The sequence below is a fragment of the Xyrauchen texanus genome, chromosome 43, assembly GCF_025860055.1.
Source record: "Xyrauchen texanus isolate HMW12.3.18 chromosome 43, RBS_HiC_50CHRs, whole genome shotgun sequence".
In the NCBI taxonomy this organism is placed as follows: Eukaryota; Metazoa; Chordata; class Actinopteri; order Cypriniformes; family Catostomidae; genus Xyrauchen; species Xyrauchen texanus.
In genome coordinates this window covers 9,798,051-9,820,059 of record NC_068318.1, presented here as the reverse complement: position 1 = coordinate 9,820,059, position 22,009 = coordinate 9,798,051, and the positions used below count along the sequence as shown (strand labels likewise).

The 22,009-nt window shown below is 36.7% G+C and overlaps 1 protein-coding gene across 1 annotated transcript in view; it reads right to left on the bottom strand.

Moving 5' to 3' along the window:
* The window catches only part of LOC127635981 (spermatid perinuclear RNA-binding protein-like), a 141,145-nt gene continuing 119,136 nt past the window's right edge, over nt 1-22,009 (bottom strand). The window contains 10 exon segments of the mRNA XM_052116311.1: nt 1-473; nt 5,685-5,735; nt 7,817-7,949; nt 8,281-8,421; nt 9,936-10,070; nt 10,150-10,302; nt 15,820-16,028; nt 18,500-18,583; nt 18,718-18,823; nt 21,070-21,167. Coding sequence (XP_051972271.1) covers nt 397-473; nt 5,685-5,735; nt 7,817-7,949; nt 8,281-8,421; nt 9,936-10,070; nt 10,150-10,302; nt 15,820-16,028; nt 18,500-18,583; nt 18,718-18,823; nt 21,070-21,167 — 1,187 coding nt within the window. The 3' untranslated portion in view covers nt 1-396.

Genomic DNA, 22,009 nt, shown 5'->3' with positions numbered 1-22,009 from the left:
TGAAGATAAAGGTTTATTTGTCAGCAGTAGTTTGAATTAGATCTATACATCTTTAACACAGCTCCTGATATTCATACATAGATTACGCCTGTGTAAAAACACAGCCTATTCTCATTCTACATAAAAACAAACAACCATAACAAAAAAAGAAATGCTGATATAATTTAAATTTCCAAGAATGAGGTAACAATTCACAGTACAAATCCTTCAAGTCTTTCTGAAGAACATAAAACCTGTATTAAAGTTAAAATCAAAAGACAGAGAACAAAATAAAAAACACTTTACAAATACCCTTAAATCTGGCCATGCATTTTATAAGATTGTGCTATTTGGCCTTCCCTTCTGATGTCAATTTAAGCTGTGTATGTGTTTGTGTCTGTATGGTGGGCTCCTGAGCTAAAAGAAGGAGTAGTGGGGGACTGGGTAGGCGGGCACTTTCATGATGGGCAACAGAAGCATTCTCTTGGGCAAACCTAGAGAAAAAATGAAAAGAGTACTCCACATAAGTCCAGGATCAAATAGAAGACTTAAGGGTGTTTTGTTTTTAAATGAAAGCTAGTGCAGATTCAGTCCTATTCTAGAATGGGGTTTATACGCCCGAGAAAGGGAAGGAAAGGGAAAAAAGGTAAGGCCAGGTGAAAAGAGAGGGCATAATCAAATAGGAGTTAAGACACAAGCACCTGTCTGCTAAAGTGATTATGTGATAAGCTGTAAGATATACAAGATGTAAGATATACAAGATGTATGTGGACCATTGACCTTGCAAACTACAATGCATATTTCATTTTATGAATAATGGGCCTTGATTATAGGGCTGGGCGATATAGATTGAAAAAAATTTATAATAATAAATAAATAAATATATATATATATATATATATATATATATATATATATATATATATATATATATATATATATATATATATATATATATACACACACTGCATATCTTTTCCATCTTTCAATTATATTTAAATCAGGGGAACCATCTTTTGATTTAAAATGTGTAAAGCAAGAAAAAATTAAGTAAAATATTTATAACGCAAATATAAAAAATTAAATTCTTATTAAAAAATAGATTCAAATGCAATTCACACAAAACAATTACTTGAATACACTTTTCTAATTAACGTGTTTTCAATGACTTAAAGTTTGTTCTTAAAGTCTAAAATGTCATGTTGTGTAATCACCTGAAGACTGTAAAAAACTAAATTCACTTAAAGCTGATCTTCTTGAAAAAAAATTAAAAAGCTGTCACGAGTAGTGCAGAATAAACTTCTAAAAAATAAGCAGTGAAAAAAAAATATTTATAAATATCATTAATATTAAAAAAAAAAAATAAAAAAAAAGTGTCCACCATATCAAACTTATGTGGTGTAACCAACACGTAATTGTGCGTTTTCACACTGTAATTACGAGATGGCAACTTGGACCTGTTCACGTCCTGAGATCTCGTAAATTATTCGTTTCTAAGTAAAAAAGTAAAACGCCAAAACACCTTTGTTTTTGAAAACAGCAAGAAGTTTATCACTACATTAATTCACCACTATATGTTGTTGCAAAATGTTTAAGAACAAAAAATGGCATCAATAGCATAATGAAAGGGTATCACAGAAATATGGGTTCACACCATATTGGTTCTTTTTACATGACATCACGACTGTCAAGTTGGAGCTTTCATAGAATTCTGAGTCTACAACTCATAATTAACAGTTTTACGGAGACATGAACAATTATTCCATGTCGAAATCTTATTACGGTAATTCCGACATGACGTGAACATACCAAGTAGCCATTTTGTTGGCATGTGACAAAAACAAACTAAAAAACAAACAGAGAGGACCCCTTCAGACCCACAAGACTGTTTGCAAAGTTTTAAAAAGAATTATTTTGCAACAAATTAAATATCAGATCTTTTAAAAAAGATCTGATAGTTTTTATGAAAACGCTCATTTTGTTCAGGTCATCTGGAGTAACCCTGAAAAACATTCTTGGAAATATTTATTTAAAAAAATCATGATATTTGTAAAAATGTTCTTTTTTTTATTATTTATTAGAATCTTTTTAAGTCATTTAAATAATAATTGTATTTATTTATTTATTTGTTTGTAGAAAATGCTATATATTTTTTCCAAACGTTTTTGACATATAGATCAAATTTCTATGAATTTGCCACTTGTTTAAAAATTGATTTCAAAAGAACGGACTCACGAAAATGAAAAGTTTACTTGCATATTCCTGAACAGATTTTGAAAAAAAGCTTGTTAAAGTCAGCAAAGTATTCAAATTGTTTGTAAATTTGATATCACCAACTAAATAAGTTCAATAAATCACCCAACCCTAGACTTAACTACTTGACAGATTTTCTGAAAACTAAGCATCTAATCACATGTCTAAAAATGAAAAGTTGAGATCAAGTGTCTGACTCATGCAACTGAACTCTAGGTGGGGGCATATGGAGGGTTTCAGGAGTGATTTGTTAGCTGGCACTCTTATGTGGAGTGTTCATTCTATGGTGTGTCTGAGATGCATGTGTGTGTTTGTGTGAGTGAACAGGACTGTAATTGTAGTCTCACAGTCGTTCCCATTTAGAAATCCCAAAGCAGCAACAGGAGGTAGACAGCGTAAGATGACTGGTGAGAATAACTGCATGCACACAGCTCTCAGGCACCAAACCAGAGAGACGGCAAAGAGAAGGCAGCGCTGTTCTCTTATAACACAATACTGGGTTTCACCTTCCACCTAAAGGAACACTCTTTATGTGGCAGGCAGAGACCAGGAACGACCCCATATCCACCTTTCACACACCCCCTACATTCCCCAAGGAATAAACACACAAAATCCAGCAAACAACCCTCCTAATTTAGCCCTTGTTCTCGCTAACTCCACCTAACCTAGTCCCACCTGCACATAAGGCTCATTCAAAGCATCTTTGACTGGGCCGGCCAGAGAGACGATCTTAATACTACAGACTACACAGATATGTGTGCACAAGCAAGTGTGTGTGTGCTAACGTGTTTACTTTGGTGTCTGTTTATGAATTGCTGCGTGTAAATGTTTATAAAAACTGACAGACGTGTGCATATTCTTCTATTTTCTAGTTTAGATATTTATAAGTTGCAGTGCGCAGGTGTTCATGGCCGATTCTCGAATAGTGTGTCTGCACGTAGTTTAATGGAGTAAATTAGGAGACATATCTTCCTAGGATCCCACGCGGGTACTAGGGGAAACGATGACATTCGGAATACTGAAAACTGAGGTTTTAAACTTTAACAGATTAATGTGGATGTGGCTTCAAATAAGTATGTGCAGCACAGGTGGTTGCATAGAATATTCTAACTGTTTTAGGCCTGTTTTTTACGTCTGCTGTTAACTGTATGTTAAACTGTATCGTTTGGCTGCAATGCACCCAAAGCTTGAACCAATGATAATTAGCTTGTACCAATAGGAATTTCAGTGAGTTCGGTAATCGAAATTGCTTGATTCCTTAGCTTCAAAACATGTTACGCATTCCTACCTTTTAAACTCCATCAGATACTACTCTTGTCAGATTGTTTAGGTGATTTCATCATTTCAGTCTATTATGATGGACTTCAGAAGATGAACTGATGCCAGATCCAACTGTAAGACATGGGATACTTCATATGCTACTGCTTGAATCTTGGCTTTAGGACAGATCTCACCAAAATGACCTGCTAGTTGAACTGCGATGCACCTCACTGATCTCTGCCTGCATCACCTTGGTCTAATGATAGACTACAATCTTAAAATGGAATATATAGACAATCAAATAATGGCCAACAAATCCCTTCATCAGCCAACTAACAAAGGACAATTCATCAATGTGAACTTCTGCAGATAATCCAGGCTGAACTTCAAAGATATTAGTCATTAATCTTCCAGTTCATAAAACATCTTTGTATAAACACTGACCCTAAACACATACTGTACCTTCCTTCAAATTTTAAACCATGACCTACACTGCACATAAATAACTATTATTGGCATATATTCATGATGTTAGCCAGAGGGGAACTGGCCCTCACAGTGAGCCTGGTTTCTCCAAAGGTTATTTTCTCCATTAACCAACATTTTACAGAGTTTTGTGTTCCATGCGACAGTCGCCTTCGGCTTGCACACTGGGGTTATGAATACAATGATTTCATTTTTATACACTATTTACAATCACATTTAATCAAACTACACAATGATGACTAAGACTATAGATATTATAGTTTCATTTTCTGTTAATGCATGATTTTATGTAACAATGTGTTGTGAAAAGCGATATACAAATAAAAATGACTTGCATGCATACTGAGCTCAACGGTGCCCTCCCACTTTCTTTAGTTGTCTTGGTTTCTGGAAGCAGTGGCTTTTAAAAAGCAGTAGCCAAGGGTGTGCCATAGTCCCAGGTCCACCCAGAATATTATAGATTATTCTTTGACTTCAGATATATATGTATAAAATACTTTACAAAATAAATGCATAAATCTTGATTTCTGAACGTGTGAAAGAACTGTTTGAATGCGCCACCTTTCTATTACAGAAAAGTTGGTAAAAAACAGATATGGGGCGAAAATTTGGCCCATCTATTGTTATATTCACCCTTGCATAAAAGAGTTTCCATAGAACATTACGGATTGTGCACATAAAGTCATTAATAAGGGAATGACCTACAATCCCATGAAGCCTTGCGAATGACGTAATCAGGGGAAAAAAAAAGACAAAGATGGAAAAATATAAAACTATTTATTTAAAGTTGTTTTTTATAAGTACAGAATCAGTATATTTAAAGAATATTACAAAATATTCAGATATATGCTGAGTAGTTTGATATAGTAGATATACTAGTTTGTGAGTGTAAGGAGAGTTATTATATCATTCACAGTGCATTATGGGAGAGGGCAGTCACTGCTGGACTCTTTTACCAGCGGTTCTCTGATCGGGGGATCTTTCTCATAAGGATCCATGGGGTAGTGTAGTTGTTCACCAGGAATTCTACACTGCTTTTAAAATATGAGGTTGAAAATTGCAGACTGATGGCTTCAACAGAAGCACTGACCATCGATTAACAACCATGGAAGCTCACGGTAAAATGTATGGGATTTTTACCTCTGGACCTAGAATGTTGCGCTCTATTAACAATATAGAAAATAGCTGCCTGCAGGCGTTACAAAGGCAGCAGATTAGTAAACTGGCTTTTGTTAAATGGTCTTCAGTTTGAGTCATCACATCGCAAGTATACTAGCTTTTACACTGTTAATGTTGGCCTTCAAGCATCTATGTTTCAAATTCTCTCTCTTCGGTCCACCGAGCCCAGCAGTTGCTTTGAATGATGTAGCTTTGTGCTGTAGACAGCATGACTATGCTGATGCTCACAGAGCAGCCCAGACTCAAGAGAAATGGGCCAAGCATCGAGCAGGCAGACTACACGAGCAGAGTCACGCTCAGGCCAGGTGCAGTAAGTCTTGCTCCAACTACAGTTAAGAACCAAAAGGTTATGATTTGGTTCCATCGTCCAGGGAGTCATTTCTCTTAAGGTTTCTATGTGGACATGAGATTTTGGGGTTCTGCTAGGGTTGACAGCCCAATTTGCGAGCTGAATAGTAAATGGGGGCAGATTTGGAAGCTAGATCCTGACTGGAGGAAGGGAGGATGGGAAGGAAGGGGGTACGTACCGTATGCAGGAGTGGCGGCCGCTGCGCTGTACCCGTAGGGAGCTCCAAAGCCTGTGAGAACATGGCATTTATGATGGATGGTAAACTTTAAGTCACTTTCACATGACCTGCATCAGGGCTTCAATAAACCTTTTAACACAAGCATTGTGACCTCCATATGGCAACATGATTGATCATTGGAAGGACGATTTTAGAAGATTGCTACGCAGCAAGAAAGTGGGAAATGTAAACAGTAAACGGTCAAAATATGGAAAGAAAGAGATGTTGGAGAGCGTTGGGTGTGATCTGATTACAAAGTAATTAGGTACTGTAATCTAATTACTTTTTTGTACAAAAGTAGTGTAAAATCACATATTGAAATCTAATCTGATGACAGTTACTGACTTTCAATTTAGTTATTCCTATTTATGCTCATTACTGGTTAACCATTTCTAAAATATTATGAAGAATTAAAACATGAATTATGTTCATATGCACATCTGTTTGCATTCATGTGACAGCTAGATGGCGCTAACCTCATACAGAGTCATCGCAAGGGTGAAAGAAGTGTATTAATTGCATGTAACAATGAACGAGGAGTAAATATAGATATTATCTAGTGTTTGTAGCAACAAAAAAATACTAACTTCTTTGAAAAGTGTTTTGGAAAGCAATTTAAATGTACAGTAATTAGTAATGAGATTACCAATGAAATGTAATCTGCTTACAATTTTAGAGAAGTGGATTACTTTGAGTACCCCAACACTGGTGCTGAAACAATATTTTGTCAATATAATGCTATTCCTTTTCCTCACAATATTTGTATTAATCTATGTGTGTATTCATATAATGTCCAATGTTTCAATAATGAAGAAGCAAGTCATCTATATAAGTGGAAATTTTGAGACAGTTTCTCAATATGGTTAATGCTGCTTCTATGAGGCGTGAGAGCGATTGGAACTGAACTCGATTGATTCAGTCTTTCTCTCGCAGACTTGCCGCAGTTTCAATCATCTTCCAAATTTGTATTACAATATATTGAAACTAGGGCTGTCAATCGATTTAAATTTTGTAATAAAATGTATGTAATGATATGGCAATTAATTAATCGAATTAATCGCAAAAAATTGCATATAATAAATATTTGGTCAGAAAGCTCCTCAAATAACAATAATTCAATATATCAATAAATAAAGATCAAATAACCATAAAAAAAAGTTATATTTCAATAATTATACATATAATATATATTATACAATTATAATTCAGATAATTAAAAAGCATTACATTATTGTGGCAGGCGATTAAAGTGTCAGGAAGACAAAAAGTGGCAATATATTGTTTATTCCACATTATTGAACTATTGACCTACATTCCACAGCAATCCATTTTGTAACTGAATTCATCAATCTGTAAGAATAATAAATTTATTATGAGGGATTTTTTAAGGGGGCAACAATGTACACATGCCTCAGACAATCGCATTTAGAGCGCTTTGGTTGTGTCGCATGTGTCTATGTTAGGTTACACAGTTTGAAACTTCGAAAAACAACTCGAGAAAGTAAAAAAGGATGTCTCATCCCTTAATGTCATGATATCCTTCGAAAGGTCAGCGGCAACCAGGGTCAAAGTCTAAATAATTGCGTTTCACCAATTGACCTGCATGCAATCGCTCCATAGAGATCAATGCACAGGGAAACCCTGATGCAATCATGTGAAAGGACCTCTTAAAGCCGAAAGTTTGAATTGTATATGAATTCAATGTAAAAATGAGCTTATTTACAAGTGGAAATGGATGCGGACAATTCTGTAACAAAAACACCAGGGAGTGGTGTTCCCATTGACATTTAAGGCCTATTTACACCAAGTCAGATGCACCTACAAAACACAAATTATCCACATCAAGTTCACGAAAAACGTTTCATATCAAAACTATTCACACTAATACCAATGCGGAATATTCAGCAATTCACTGAAACATTTTTGGATACCTAAATGAATTGTTCTGTTTCTGATCAACACAAAAAAAGCAACCGAAAGATGAAACATTGCAGTATGATATTTAGGATGCATTGTTGCCAGGCATTTTTTCATGACAAATCTGTAGTTTGGTGTAAACAGGCCTTTAGTCACTACTACGTCTTTGCACGCACCTTGTGTGACATATCCTGGTGCTGCGGCAGAGCTGACGAAAGCTCCTCGCATGAGGGTGGGTCTTCCTCTTCCCCGTGCCGCCTGGACCGTGGTGGCAGACACAGCAGCGGCTGCAGCTAATGCCCCTTTAGTCTGTGGTAGACAGAAACACACTTAACCCAACCATGCACCTCAAAGCTTTAACAAGTTACAACACTATGGAAACCAGAGAAATATCCTTGATTAGAGTCTATGAATTATAGTTGGCATTGATTGCTTTCTCTGAGGAAATAAAAATTAATTACTTGACAGGTCCTTTCGAAATCCTTGTGGGAATATTGATCACAGAATATCTAATGGAGAGGTCATGAATTACAAGGGACTGACCCTGGCTATATGAGGGACACACTGAATACTGAACAGCACGTTCTGAGAAACTGAAGTGGATGTCATTGACCAATAATCAAAGAGACTGATAATCTACCTGAGGGATTATTTTTTTCTTCTTGTTGCCAGCTGCATTGGGCCCAGAGAACAGTTTCTCAAGAGCTGCGAGGGCAGCGCTGGCTTTGGCTACTTTCTTATTGGGTCCTGCGCCCCGAAACTTCTGCCCGTCCACTTCCACCTGCCAATGAGAATAAAGGGATGAGGGTTTTCAACAGGAAGTTACATCATGTATTCATTATAAAGGTCTGAAATGTGAGAAGCATTGTGTTGCAAAATGTGACTATAAGAGATTTAGGTAGAGACTGACCCATTTTTGAGATTGCTGATACTGATAACACTTTCGTGACAAAGCCAATAAACAGTTAAAAGGCTGATTGTTTTGGTTTTGTTTAATCGATATAATGACCGTTTAAGATTTTTTATAAATTATTCATCTTTTCTGGGACTGGGTGGGCCACCCAGACCTAGACGCTACAGTCAAAACTGAATGACATTTCAGATACAGTTTATGGTGCAACAAAAACTTCAATAATACACAGAAAAAAAAATATTTGGTGCATTACACGGTACAGAGGAAGGGTTTAATTAATTTTATACGATGTATGTGCTGCTGATGGGGCTTTCAATAAACTCGCATATGCCTGATTTAATTTAGAACACTAATAAAAGGATGTATTAAAGGGAACATAAAATATGGAAACATTTAGATGAATATTTATTGTCAATAACAACAGATCCCTATGAGATGTCAGTGATAGTTTATTTTCCACATTAATATACTGTGGTCTAGAGGTTGACCGATATATTGGTTCCACTGATACATGTGTATTAGTGCAGATAGATAGATATAGAAATATCCGTTGCATTTTGGAACTTTTGGTTACCAGAAAAATTAAAAGCCGATTGTTTCAGACTATGACATTAATCAGTAAGCGCTCTTCATCCAGCTCAGTGAACGAATCTGTCCACCTCTACTGCGGTCGTATTGTAGTGAAACATTGATACTCTGATCGGTGAACTATCGCCATAGATTTTGCCAATAACAGATATCCCAAAAGCAACTGTTGTCACTGCTTAATCAGTAAAAAAGATTTTTACATTCAAGTCTACTAGCCCCAGAGTACATTCACTGACCATCTCAATTTTGAAAAACTATCGTCCGAGTAATCGTTAGCGGGTCTTCTACCACCTTAGTTATTGGTATCTCTCAACCTCTACAGTGGTCCTAACCTAGTGAATCATTGATAATCAGATTGGGGAACTATTGTTATTGATTTTTGCCGACAATCAATAAAAATATAAATGCTACATTGAAATCTGCTAGACTCAGCCACACAGTCAGTTCACTGATACATATTGCACACAAAACTGTAAAGCATTTTCTCGACCTGGCAAGCTCGATCTGACTAGCTGTTTTGGCATTAAGGGCACACAGGTTTTTTTTATGTCAGATTGGAAGCTAAATTATCTGGGATGATACAAAAATAAACCAATCACTGGATATGCCAAAGTTTGCAAGGTTAGTATCTTAAAATCTTTGAGAAAGTTTTGTTTGAGGCACTAAATCTCAAATTTTGTTTGAGGCACTAAATAGACTGCCGGTCAGACTGTCTATTCCCAGTTTTAGTGTATGGTTCTCACCCAGAATAAGCTACAATGTGGACCACACTTTGAGACTTTGGTGTGGCTCACCTCCATGACGAAGCGTTTGTCGTGACTTCCTCCACTCTCGGAGATGAGCTCGTACTTCAGGCCTCGACGTTTCTCATTGAGCTCCATTACCGGGTTCTTCCCACTGGCCGTCAAAATAGGACCCTGAGTTCGCACCTAGTACCAGAACATTGTAAATATTTAAATGCGCAACACTTTTTTAGTATATGTAGATCCGCCGATGTTGTTTGTGTACCTCCAGCATGTTGGAGTTGTCTGAGGAGTGTAATGTATTATTGCTTAAGTGTGTGGACGTCTCGCTCTTGCCCTCCCCATCTGACTTCTCGTCTGCACTCATGGAGTCCAGGTCAATGTCGAAGCCTGTGGGGTAACCCATTGCTTGCAGCACCTACAAATAAGATTCACAAATAAATCAAATTACATAAATACAGCATGGACACTACAGGTCCAAAAGTAGGTGGACCAATCTTAATTATTTAGCATATGATGACATTCAAGAGAATTATATGGTTCCAACTTTATGGCAACAGTTTGTGGGGGCCATTTTCTGTTTTAGCATAAACAGAAAGATTGGATCTTGATAGTCCCTGGTCACTGTAAGCTACACTTCAAATGTGTAGCATGAACATTAATTTGTGTGTGTGTGTGTGTGTGTGTGTGTGTGTGTGTGTGTTTTCCACTTAAGACAGACCAACAGATTTGGAACAACAGGAGGTCACATAAATAATGACAGAACTTTCAGTTTAAGGTCAACTATTTCTTTTAATGACTACACTACATCAGCCCAAATTTTTAATGAGAATTTAACTTTTGTTACAAAAATGAAACCATAAGCATAAAAGATTCAAGTTGTCAAAGAACCTAAAGAAAAGCTTAGATAAACAAGAGACTTTCACTTTCTCAAGCCAAACGTTTTGAAGCTAAAATATTCCAAAAGGAAGAAACATGCTGGGAAAGTTTGGTTTATCTCTGTTGCCTTCACTGAGCAGGAGGCATCAAAGTGGACTGTTTCTTGGATACTGAGCTCATTACTGAGAGTGAAGTCGCCATTTTGAAAAGACTGTGCTTAATTAAAAGTCAATGGAAGCGATACATCAAATATGTCCACAGCATCGACTCAATGCTGCAGATATCAGTGTCAGTCAAGCATCCATTGTGAGCCAATTTCAGAACACAGTAAACAAGAGCAGATTGAGATAAAAAAAGAAACTGATGTTTTCACCAAATAAAAATGACAACGAACTTTCAATCCTATACATATACTCAGGATTGGGAGGGTTACATTTGAAATGTATTCAACAATACATGCTGTAAAATGTAATTTGTAACATATTATGTTAGATTACTCAAGGTTAGTAAAGTATTCTAAATACTTTGGATTACTTCTTCAGCACTGGTACATTGTTTCACTTGTTTTGACTGTAAAAACTCTGCTAGTACAGCAAGACAAAATACACATGTTAAAAATACATTCTCTGAAAAACCTAAATATCTTGTGCAGTGTTGTTTCTAAAACAAGATTAATTTAATTGATCTTGTTTTAAGGATTTTTAGATATTTTTTACTGGAAAGAAATACTAAAATTATTATCCAGAATAAAAATGTTGCCCTATTATCAAAGGTCTTACTAGAAAAAAAGAAATTGTGATCTAACGTCAATTTTCTTGATAAAAAAATATGATCGTGCCTGGTAACATCTGCATATAAAATGGCTTGAAATAGCATATTAGCTTAGCATAAAGCTGACAATTTACACAAGGTTTATTTCTATTTCTTCTGCTCTAAACTTACTACAAACTTCTCTGTCTGCTCGTATGAATGTAACACATCATAAGAAAGTGTTTCACCACTGTACAAATACACTTTGGATCACATCATTTACATGTATAAATGTTTTCCATCTGAAAACACTAATTATTAAATTAAAAAATGCAAAGTAATCTCTTCAGTAATCAAAATACTTTTTTCTTTTTTTTTTATGGAACTGTATTCTAATGACCAACAATTTAAATTGTAATTGTAGTGGAATACAGTTACTAATATTTTGTATTTTAAATACGTATTCCAGTTACATGTATTCCGTTACTCCCCAACCCTGCATATACTATACAGTACCTCACAAAAGTGAGTACACCCCTCTCATTTTTGTAAATATTTGATTATATCTTTTCATGTGACAACACTGAAGAAATTACACTTTGCTACAATGTAAATTAGTGAGTGTACAGCTTGTATAACAGTGTAAATTTGCTGTCCCCTCAAATAACTCGACACACAGCCATTAATGTCTAAACCGCTGGCAACAAAAGTGAGTACACCCCTAAGTGAAAATGTCCAAATTGGGTCCAATTAGCCATTTTCCCTCCCCAGTCTCATATGACTCGTTAGTGTTACAAGGTCTCAGGTGTGAATGGGGAGCAAGTGTGTTAAATTTGGTGTCATCACTCTCACACTCCCTCATACTGGTCTCTGGAAGTTTAATATGGCACCTCATGGCAAAGAATTCTCTGAGGATCTGAAAAAAATAATTGTTGCTCTACATAAAGATGGCCTAGGCTATTAGAAGATTGCCAAGACCCTGACACTGAGCTGAAATTCGGTGGCCAAGACCATACAGTGGTTTAACAGGACAGGTTCCACTCAGAACAGGCCACGCTATGGTCGAACAAAGAAGTTGAGTCAGCGTCATATCCAGTGTTGTCTTTGGGAAATAGATGTATGAGTGCTGCCAGCATTGCTACAGAGGTTTAAGGGCTGGGGGTGGGGTTAGCCTGTCAGTGCTCAGACCATACGCCGCACACTACATCAAATTGGTCTGCATGGCTGTCATCCCAAAAGTAAGCCTCTTCTAAATATGATGCACAAAAAAGCCTGCAAACAGTTTGCTAAATACAAGCAGACTAAGGACATGGATTTCTGGAACCATGTCCTGTGGTCTGATGAGACCAAGATAAACTTATTTTGTTCAGATGGTGTCAAGCATGTGTGGAATCAAACAGGTGTGGGGTACAAAGACAAGAGTGTCTTGCCTACAGTCAAGCATGGTAGTGGGAGTGTCATGGTCTGGGGCTGCATGAGTGCTGCCGGCACTGGGGAGCTACAGTTCATTGAGGGAACCATGAATGCCAACATGTACTGTGACATACTGAAGCAGAGCATGATCCCCTCCCTTCGGAGACTGGGCCACAGGGCAGTATTCCAGCATGATAACGACCCCAAACACACCTCCAAGACGACTACTGCCTTGCTAAAGAAGCTGAGGGTGAAGGTGATGGTGATGGACTGGCCAAGCAAGTCTCCAGACCTAAACCCTATTGAACATCTGTGGGGCATCCTCAAACGGAAGGTGGAGGAGCACAAGGTCTCTAACTTCCACCAGCTCCGTGATGTCATCATGGAGGAGTGGAAGAGGACTCCAGTGGTAACCTGTGAAGCTCTGGTGAACTCCATGCCCAAGAGGGTTAAAGCAGTGCTGGAAAATAATGGTGGCCACACAAAATATTGACACTTTTGGCCCAATTTGGACATTTTCACTTAGGGGTGTACTCACTTTTGTTGCCAGCGTTTCAGACATTAATGGCTGTGTGTTGAGTTATTTTGAGGGGACAGCAAATTTACACTGTTATACAAGCTGTACACTCACTACTTTACAAATGACCTTACAAGTGTCATTTCTTCAGTGTTGTCACATGAAAAGATATAATCAAATATTTACAAAAATGTGAGGGGTGTACTCACTTTTGTGAGATACTGTATATGTCAAGTATACTAAGCATGTAAACAAAAATGCTTTTAGCTACATAAACTCAATTTCATGCATCTTGTAATGTGTCAGAACGCAATTTTCAGCATTGCAACAACGGGTACTGTAGCGCACAACAGTCTGGTTCCTGAAGTAAAAATCCCATTAATTTTCTCCATAGGGTAATATATTTTTAATGGTAACTTAAAAACCTTAAAAGACAGACCGATCATAAGCTCCAATGTAGTTAATCGATGGTATATGCTTCTTCTGAATCATCAGCATGCACTATTTCAACAATTAAAAAAAAAAGGTGTTTATTTCTGGTGAAGAACTACATTACCCACAATCCTTATGAGAGATCAACCAATCAGAGAATCACTGCAAATAAAGCGCGCAAAAAGAGTTCTTGGTGTGTTCAAGTCATGTCGAATTCGTATTTATGAGTTAGGCTCACATGAACACTACCACAAAGTCGTAATTATGAGTGGGAAACTCCTAATGTTTTTATGAATTTTTTTTTTGTTGAGCCCCATCTGTGTTAAAAATAAACACTCACTAAGCTGGTTTAAGCAGCGACAAGCATATGCAACAAAACTACATTTCCCATCATGTCTACTTTTAAGGTAATTTTTCTCTTTCAGGTTAATTATTGTCATGTCTATGGAAATGTTTCAAGAGAATCTTAAGTTAGTTAACTGTCAAAATGTTTATAGCTAGCTACCTAAATAATGAAAAATAAAATTTGATGGCACAGACATTTCAAGGTAACTATCTCCCCCTTGAGCCCTGTGGTTTGTTACTGCAACAGTAACTCAATAACATAAGTTTAAGGCAACATAAAACACTGTTTACAACCCATTTTATTTCTGCAGTCAACTGTATTTCCACGTTAAATAGGGCATTCAATGAGCAAAAATTTTTTGTGAAAGCCTTGATTTTATCCATCAGGTGGGACAGTAAAAAGTTGGTGTTAAATACCAGCTTGGCACCAGGCGGCTGAAGAGGAGGGCTTAAAATGTACAAAGGCTAATTTTAATAAAAGATTATGAGGACAAACTTTTTTTGACCACTTTTTAAAATATGACTGGGACTGTGCATTAAGAAAGCAAACAGTGTCTTTTTGATTTCATGTTGAATTTAAGCATGTCCAAGGAGACTTTGGACTTGGATTATTATATATTTGTTTTTGTATATTTTTAGGGTAAATGCTTTAAATGCATTAAACGTGTGTCTATGCATAGGGGAAGAACCTCATAAGAACAGCAGCGTTCATTTGTCAGTCTGACCTAAAGTGGTGTTGGTGCCGTTAATGGGTGTAAAAAAGACAGAAAGAGGATTAGTCCAGTTCTGTGCTACACATAGTCTTTGTTCACAAACACACTTTGGGATTACATGGATTTGAGCCTTGTTTGCATCCTGGGATCACTGGTAGGAGGGGGTACTTGTGGAACAAGCTTAACCTTACTGAATAGACTGACAATGGTACGACATTCTATATTATCTTGCTGTAGTGACAGAGACAATTGACTCAAATCTACAAACCTGGTTTTAAACTGGTGGTTTAAATTGGCTATACGATTGAGGCAAAGCAGTATAGAGTTTAAAGGAATACTTCAACCTAAAATTTAAAGTTCTGTCATCCTTTACTCACCATCATGCCATTTCAGAACCTCAAGACTTTTCCATGGGACACAAAAGGTAAATACTTTAAGAATATCCTGGCCACTCATTTCTAAATATTTGTATAAAAAAATGAAAGAGGACTGGGTTTGTAAAGTTCCAAAATGACAAAAAGCACCATAAATATGGTCCATATTACTTGTGCACTATATTCCAAGACTTCTGAAGTCATACAATAGCTTTGTGTGGGGAAAATACCAAAATGTAAGTTGTTATTTACTGATGATATTTCCCTCCGCCAAAGCTCTCAAAAGTCATATGGACTGGCAAAATGACGAATCAACGCCATTTGACCCCAATGATTCCATAATTGACATCAGAGCTAAAGTGGAGGGGAAGATTTTCAGTAAATAGTGACTTAACTTTTGGTCTGTCCCTCAAAAAATGAATGAACGGGTTTAGAGGCTTGTGGCTGAACTTTGTAAAATAGCTGAAATCGCTTTTCTTGTAACAAGTATAACAACTGAATTCCAGGTATACCTTTACAGCCACGTGCAACTTGGCTGTCTTCTTCGAGGAGCCGGAGGCCTCGTAAATAGTGCCGTCGAGGTCTACAGACATGGTGAAGACGGGGGCGTGAACCGGACCAGACTGAGACAGCAGTTTATACTGCAGTCCCGGCCGGATCTGGTTCAAGCGCATGAGAGCGTTCATGGGTTGGTTTGAGTCTATTGCTTTACTGTCAAGAACTGCTGCAAGGGAAAGACAGAGAAACGTTAGTGATTATAGCAAAAGAAAGCTGTCTTTAGATGCACAGCTCATCTTCTAACTTTGTACTACCCTAACTTGTTCCATCAGCAGACTAATTGCTAAATTCAGCTGCTTTGAAAGCAATTTATTTGAGTCCAGAGAGGAACACAGGCCTGGGACAGCGGCGTGGCTCTAAGAGAAATTAAGAATCAATGGCATTGATTTCCCAACGGTTGCATGCTTCCTGCACAAGAGAAAGAGATGGAATCAAAGCAGGTGGAGAGAGAGAAGGGGAAGGCGAAAAAGAAAAGACTACAGCAAGATTGAGAGCATAAACCCAGATAGTTTGCAGATGAAGAGAATCTAGGTAAGAGATCAGCGGAAAATTTAAGATGGGGAAAAATTAGACCAGACATATTTTAATCTGTCTAAAAGACGATAAAAAACAAAACAAACAAAAAAAATAAAAAGATAAAATGTCCATGCCAAACACTGAAAAGCCTACATATCCATGTTGCTCCAGTTGGCAGAGACAAAAAATTCTAATACATGGAAAGAAAAAGCTTGCATTTCAAATTCCAATCACATTTTAATGGATAAGGGAATTTTGAGCAAATATATAAATGCCATCAACGGCACGTTTGTGTGTCATTCAGTTACCACTGAGCCGCATTACAGACGTCAACCAGAGCAGCTCCTGTCCGGAAGAGCGCGTGAAGTGCTTCTCAAGACGCACGATAATTTAAACAATCATATATAAACTCTGGCTTAACTTTAAATGATTGTGCAATGGCAAATGTTCCTGGTCATAGCAGGTTCATACACGCAGTGTTAATGACATGCAGTGACACAGAGGAGGAGATGCACGCTTACTCTGTTTCTGTGGAGTGATAAAATGATCAAACCAAATCTCAAAGGTTTTGTTTCATTACAAATAAGGGCACGAGGGTTTAATCAAAGAGCATCAAATAATGGGCCAGTGGTGGCTCAGTGGTTAAGGCTCTGGGTTACTGACCAAAAGGTTGAGGATTCAAGCCCCAGCACTGCCAAGAAACCACTGTTGGGCCCTTGATCCTATCTGCTCAGGGGAGCTGTTTCATGCGCTCTGCGCTCTGACCCCAGCTTAGTTGGGATATGCGAAAATAACTGCATTTCATTGGCTCTGTACCTGTACTCTGCACAATGACAATAAAGTTGAATCTTCATCTTAATGTGAAAATGAATAAATTAGGACAGAAATATTTTACTTAATATATTTCATAATATAATATAAATATAATGAAAATATATAAAACATTCATATTTTATTGTTATTAAAAAATATAAAATATGAGTTCCAAAAACAACGGATTACATTTAAAATGGACCAAAACTTAAGTTGTCCAAAAAGATACATATTTTAAGTTTTTACAAATATTTTGAAAATTAGAAACATGATTTTTCATGTAATTCACATGTTTTTAAAGCCTTAAAAGAATCATACATCCCTATTTTATTATTTGATTAATATATTTGAAGTTAAATATGTAAAAATGACATCTTACGGTGTATGAAGCACACATGCACCTTGAGAAATATGACAATTTATATGACAATTAATCATGAGAGCCCTAGAAGAGACAATTAATCGACATCATGCCAATTATTTGTTGGACAATTAATTGTCAGGAAAATGTCATAATTGTGACAGCCTTAGAAGACAACAAAGCTTTTAAGGCCAGAGAGTGAGCGAGATGAACAGAAAATACAGGAAAGAGCAGGTTTGTTTATACTGTGGGGTTCAAATCTCAGAGTCTGCTTGTGAAAATGTTTCTATTTTTTATTTTCTAATTTTATAGATTTTATTTCAATACAAATAATATTATCAGCTGAAAAATGTATTAGCCTCTGTTTATTTCATGTCTCCCTTGCACAGAATCTTACATATTTCATATTTACTTTACCATGTTTACTTTACTTTTTTTGTTTATTCTACAACTTTGTGTATTTCAAAGTTTAATTGGAAAAATGAAATCCCGGAATTGTATTGTGCTCTCAGATTTTCGGTCCCCACTGTACTGTATGTAAACAATGTAAACAAAAATGATAAGGGCACAACACCTTACACATTGCACAATAATCAAAAAAGTGCATTATCTATTGACAAGGCCGTAGGTAGATTTTGGAATGATGAAATGATGCAAATACATAACACACAAATGTCTAATATGGAATAAAATGTTGAAATTACTTTAATAATTGTTTTACATAATATAACTCACAAAAAAGTAAATAAGAACATTTTCGTCAACAATGTTTTTCTGGTTTTGACAAAAGGGGGAACTACCACAACTGTAAATCAGGCTGATTCTCAGATGAATGTAATAATTTCAACATGACAAATATTCGGCTATTAATCAGTCGATAATGCATCGATCTTTCAGTTTTCATCACTACTCAAAGTGTGTGTGTGTACGTGCATGCATGAGACCTTTTCTCAGGTTGCGTTTCATCTTCTTGATGAGATCTTTGTCATCCAGCAGACCGTCTTCATAAGGTCTCTTTAGCCCTAGACCTGATATATCACAAGAGTACAGTTAATGTCCTGATAAAAACGACCGCACAATGACTTCTTTTCCTAAAAACACACACGTACATCTAAGGGGGAACACTGGACATCATTTATAATTCGTTAGCATGCATACTCACCTTCTCTGTCTGACCAGGGGTATTTCTGTGAAGGTTTACTTGAAGGGAGAGGGTCCATTTCTAACACCTTATTGATCTGCCCAAATGCCATGAGCCGCAGATAATGCTGAAACGAGCGTGCACGTATACACACACACACACACACACACACACACACACACACACACACACACACACACACACACACACACACACACACACACACACACACACACACTTGATAAGTTACAAAAGGCATCAAGGTTACCATAGAGCAGTGGTTCCCAAACTTTTTACAATGGCGTAACCCTTCAAACATTCAACATCCTTTTGTGTATTAATAAATAAAATTCACACAAGGTCATTTGGAAATATGTCTGTTTAACACAATAATCTTTGCAAAACAACTCCCTCATATTAAACATGTTTTGTACATGTTATATTAATCATATACGTATACTGAATAAATGACTTACCGATTGAGATGTTTAAAGCTGAAGTATGTAATTCCGGCGACACTATAGCCACCAAACGGAATTGTGAAAATAAACTTTGTTTTCAAAACAGCTTTCTTAAAACACCCCTTGTCTGTCGTTGGTTGGTTGAGTAACATTGTTGGGGTGGGTCTAAGCGGCTCTCTCAAAACAAACAGAAATGTTCATGGTGCCACAGAGTTTACAGTTTTCGAGAATATTTACCTAGGAATAGCAGCTACCTTACAGTTGTCTCTGAATATTAAGCTTGGATTGGAGAAAGCATTTTTACATACTTCAGCTTTAAACAACATTATGTCAAAATGGTACAAGCTTATCCTACTCAAATGCATGTAACATCAAATTAACAACAATTAGGTCAGAAGTAATCCAAAAACAATCAGATTAGATTAATTTTAAAATGTAATCCAAGAGATTACATCAATGAGTACAATTTTAGTCATATAATTTGTAATCAGTACCGGATTACAATTCAGAAGTAATCCACCAGTACTGAAAGAAAACTTTGAATGAATCATCACCTTCAGAGGAATTATAGAGCACAGATTACTACATAAATAGTTCATATGCTGCAACTAACTCACACCAACAACTCAATGAAACTCATATTGACAAGACTATTAGCTTTAGTTATAGCCATCAGGATACCCCATAAAGTTCAGTTCAAGGCGTATTACTATGAAAGACATTTGAGCAAATATTGGATAACCCTTTATTTACAATAATCTGAAAATCTGATTCATCTCTTAACAGCTAACAGATGGAGTTGACACTTTCATATTTTCCAATAAACAAGCACTTTGATCAAAGGACTTATTCACAACAAACTGATGGAACGCTTGAAATTCAATATAAGAGAAGACTAAAGTGACATGTTAAGGGAGTAGATAACCCTGATTATCCCGTTTATTACATGACTAATTGCCAAATTAATAATTCAATGAACATGAAATAAAAACCTGAAATGAAGTTGAGTTCGAAATGTATTTCAGTTGAAATTGGAAAAAACTGAAAGTTGGAATACTGCATGCTAAACAGCTTTAAACAATCCACTACATTCACAAACAGAGGTAATAGAAGCACATAAACATGTTTTCTTATTCATTATGCTCAAAAATGATTGTTGTTTTAATTTATGAACCCGGCTAAAATAAGATTTGATGAATTTGTTAAGTGGCTAAAGAGTTTTTCATTTCAGTGGAGTGTATACTGGAAGGAGGAGTGTGTGTCACACTTTAATCTCCTGTGAAACAATTAGGCACATTGCGATTCTGATCTCGACTGCATGAGCGTTCAAAGGAAAAGCACTGCAGAAATCAGAGATGCAACTCTCTCTCTCTCTCTCTCTCTCTCTCACACACACACACACACACACACACACTCCCAAAGGGCAGAGAGTAATGGGTCGATTGCATATTTTTTTTCCCACACTCATTAGCGAACCAATAATCAAGGTGCTCTCTGAGGATATGCGTCTATAGGTTAAGGCTGAGAGTTATGTCGAAAATTCACAATATATTTGCATTTGCAATGATTTTGCTGGTGATTTTGATTCTTCCTAGAAGCCCCCAATTTTCTTTCATTAGACTGATTTTGTGATCCTTACTTGTCTCACAACTTTCAAGTATGAGAGTGGTAAGAACCATGTTAACTTGCTCCTCTGACTTTAACAGCTTCGACTTCAGCAGTGTGCGTGTATGTAAGACATAGCAGTAATCTAGAGAACAGAGATTGAGATAAGCAGCTTTCAGTGCAGCAGGAGTTCAAGACACACACATATTTCTCCTCTTCTTACTGTCATTCTCACAGGCACACAAACACACTATCTCTCTAGGGCCATCACCTGCATTTGACATGGAAGACTAAGGTCTGGTCATACCTGTGCACTGTATGTGATGGCCTCCGCCTCCTCATCTGTCATGGCTGACAGCGTGTTAGTGGGCTCCTTCTCACAGGGATCATGCAGGCCTGGTCCATCTGAGAGGGAACGAAAGACATCTATACTTTACTCGGGAAATGCAGTTGATGAAATAAATCAAACTTTTTAAAGAAATAGTTCAACCAAAAATAAAAATGGACATGGTTACTATGAACTGTCGTAACTGTTCCTTTTAGTAACATACAGAAAGGTTATAGGTCGGAAGTAAATTAAACCCTGCAGTGCATGTCTGCCACTAAGTTATGCCTTGAAGCTACAATAAAAAAAACACAAAATACATTTATATCAATGTGGGACTCGTTTCCCATGCAAGCAGATTAAACATTAATCCCTGCATCTCATTATTAATGAATTAATGAAAGAGAAAGCCAGCACAGGAGTGCAGAGGAATGGACTGGATATGTCAAGCGAAGATAAATGAGCTTCTATTATTCCTCTGGGCCACAGGAACCAGAGCTTTGCAAATGAATCTCAGATCTGATAGTGACAGTTCTGCTGTTGTCACACTGTACTAGATATGGGTCTTCCAGCGACCAATTCCCATGTCCAGAGAACAGGGTAGCTGATGGGTGATATAATCATCATAAATGAGCAAGTAAAATATAGACAAAATTGCAGATTATTTTACACAATATTTACGCAAATTATAATTCGATAACTAGGGGTTTGCAGATTATGGAAGTGACAGTGAGTTGAATCAACACTTCTGTTAATCGGCAAAATAAGCAGTTATTAGCAGATACTGTAACCTTAAAATAACCAAATATTGGCCGATATATCAGTCTATCGCAACACTTTACAACACATATTAACATATTTAACATGCATTTTCAAATATTTGGAATGGCTATGAAAAAACATCAGTTAAGATGATATATAC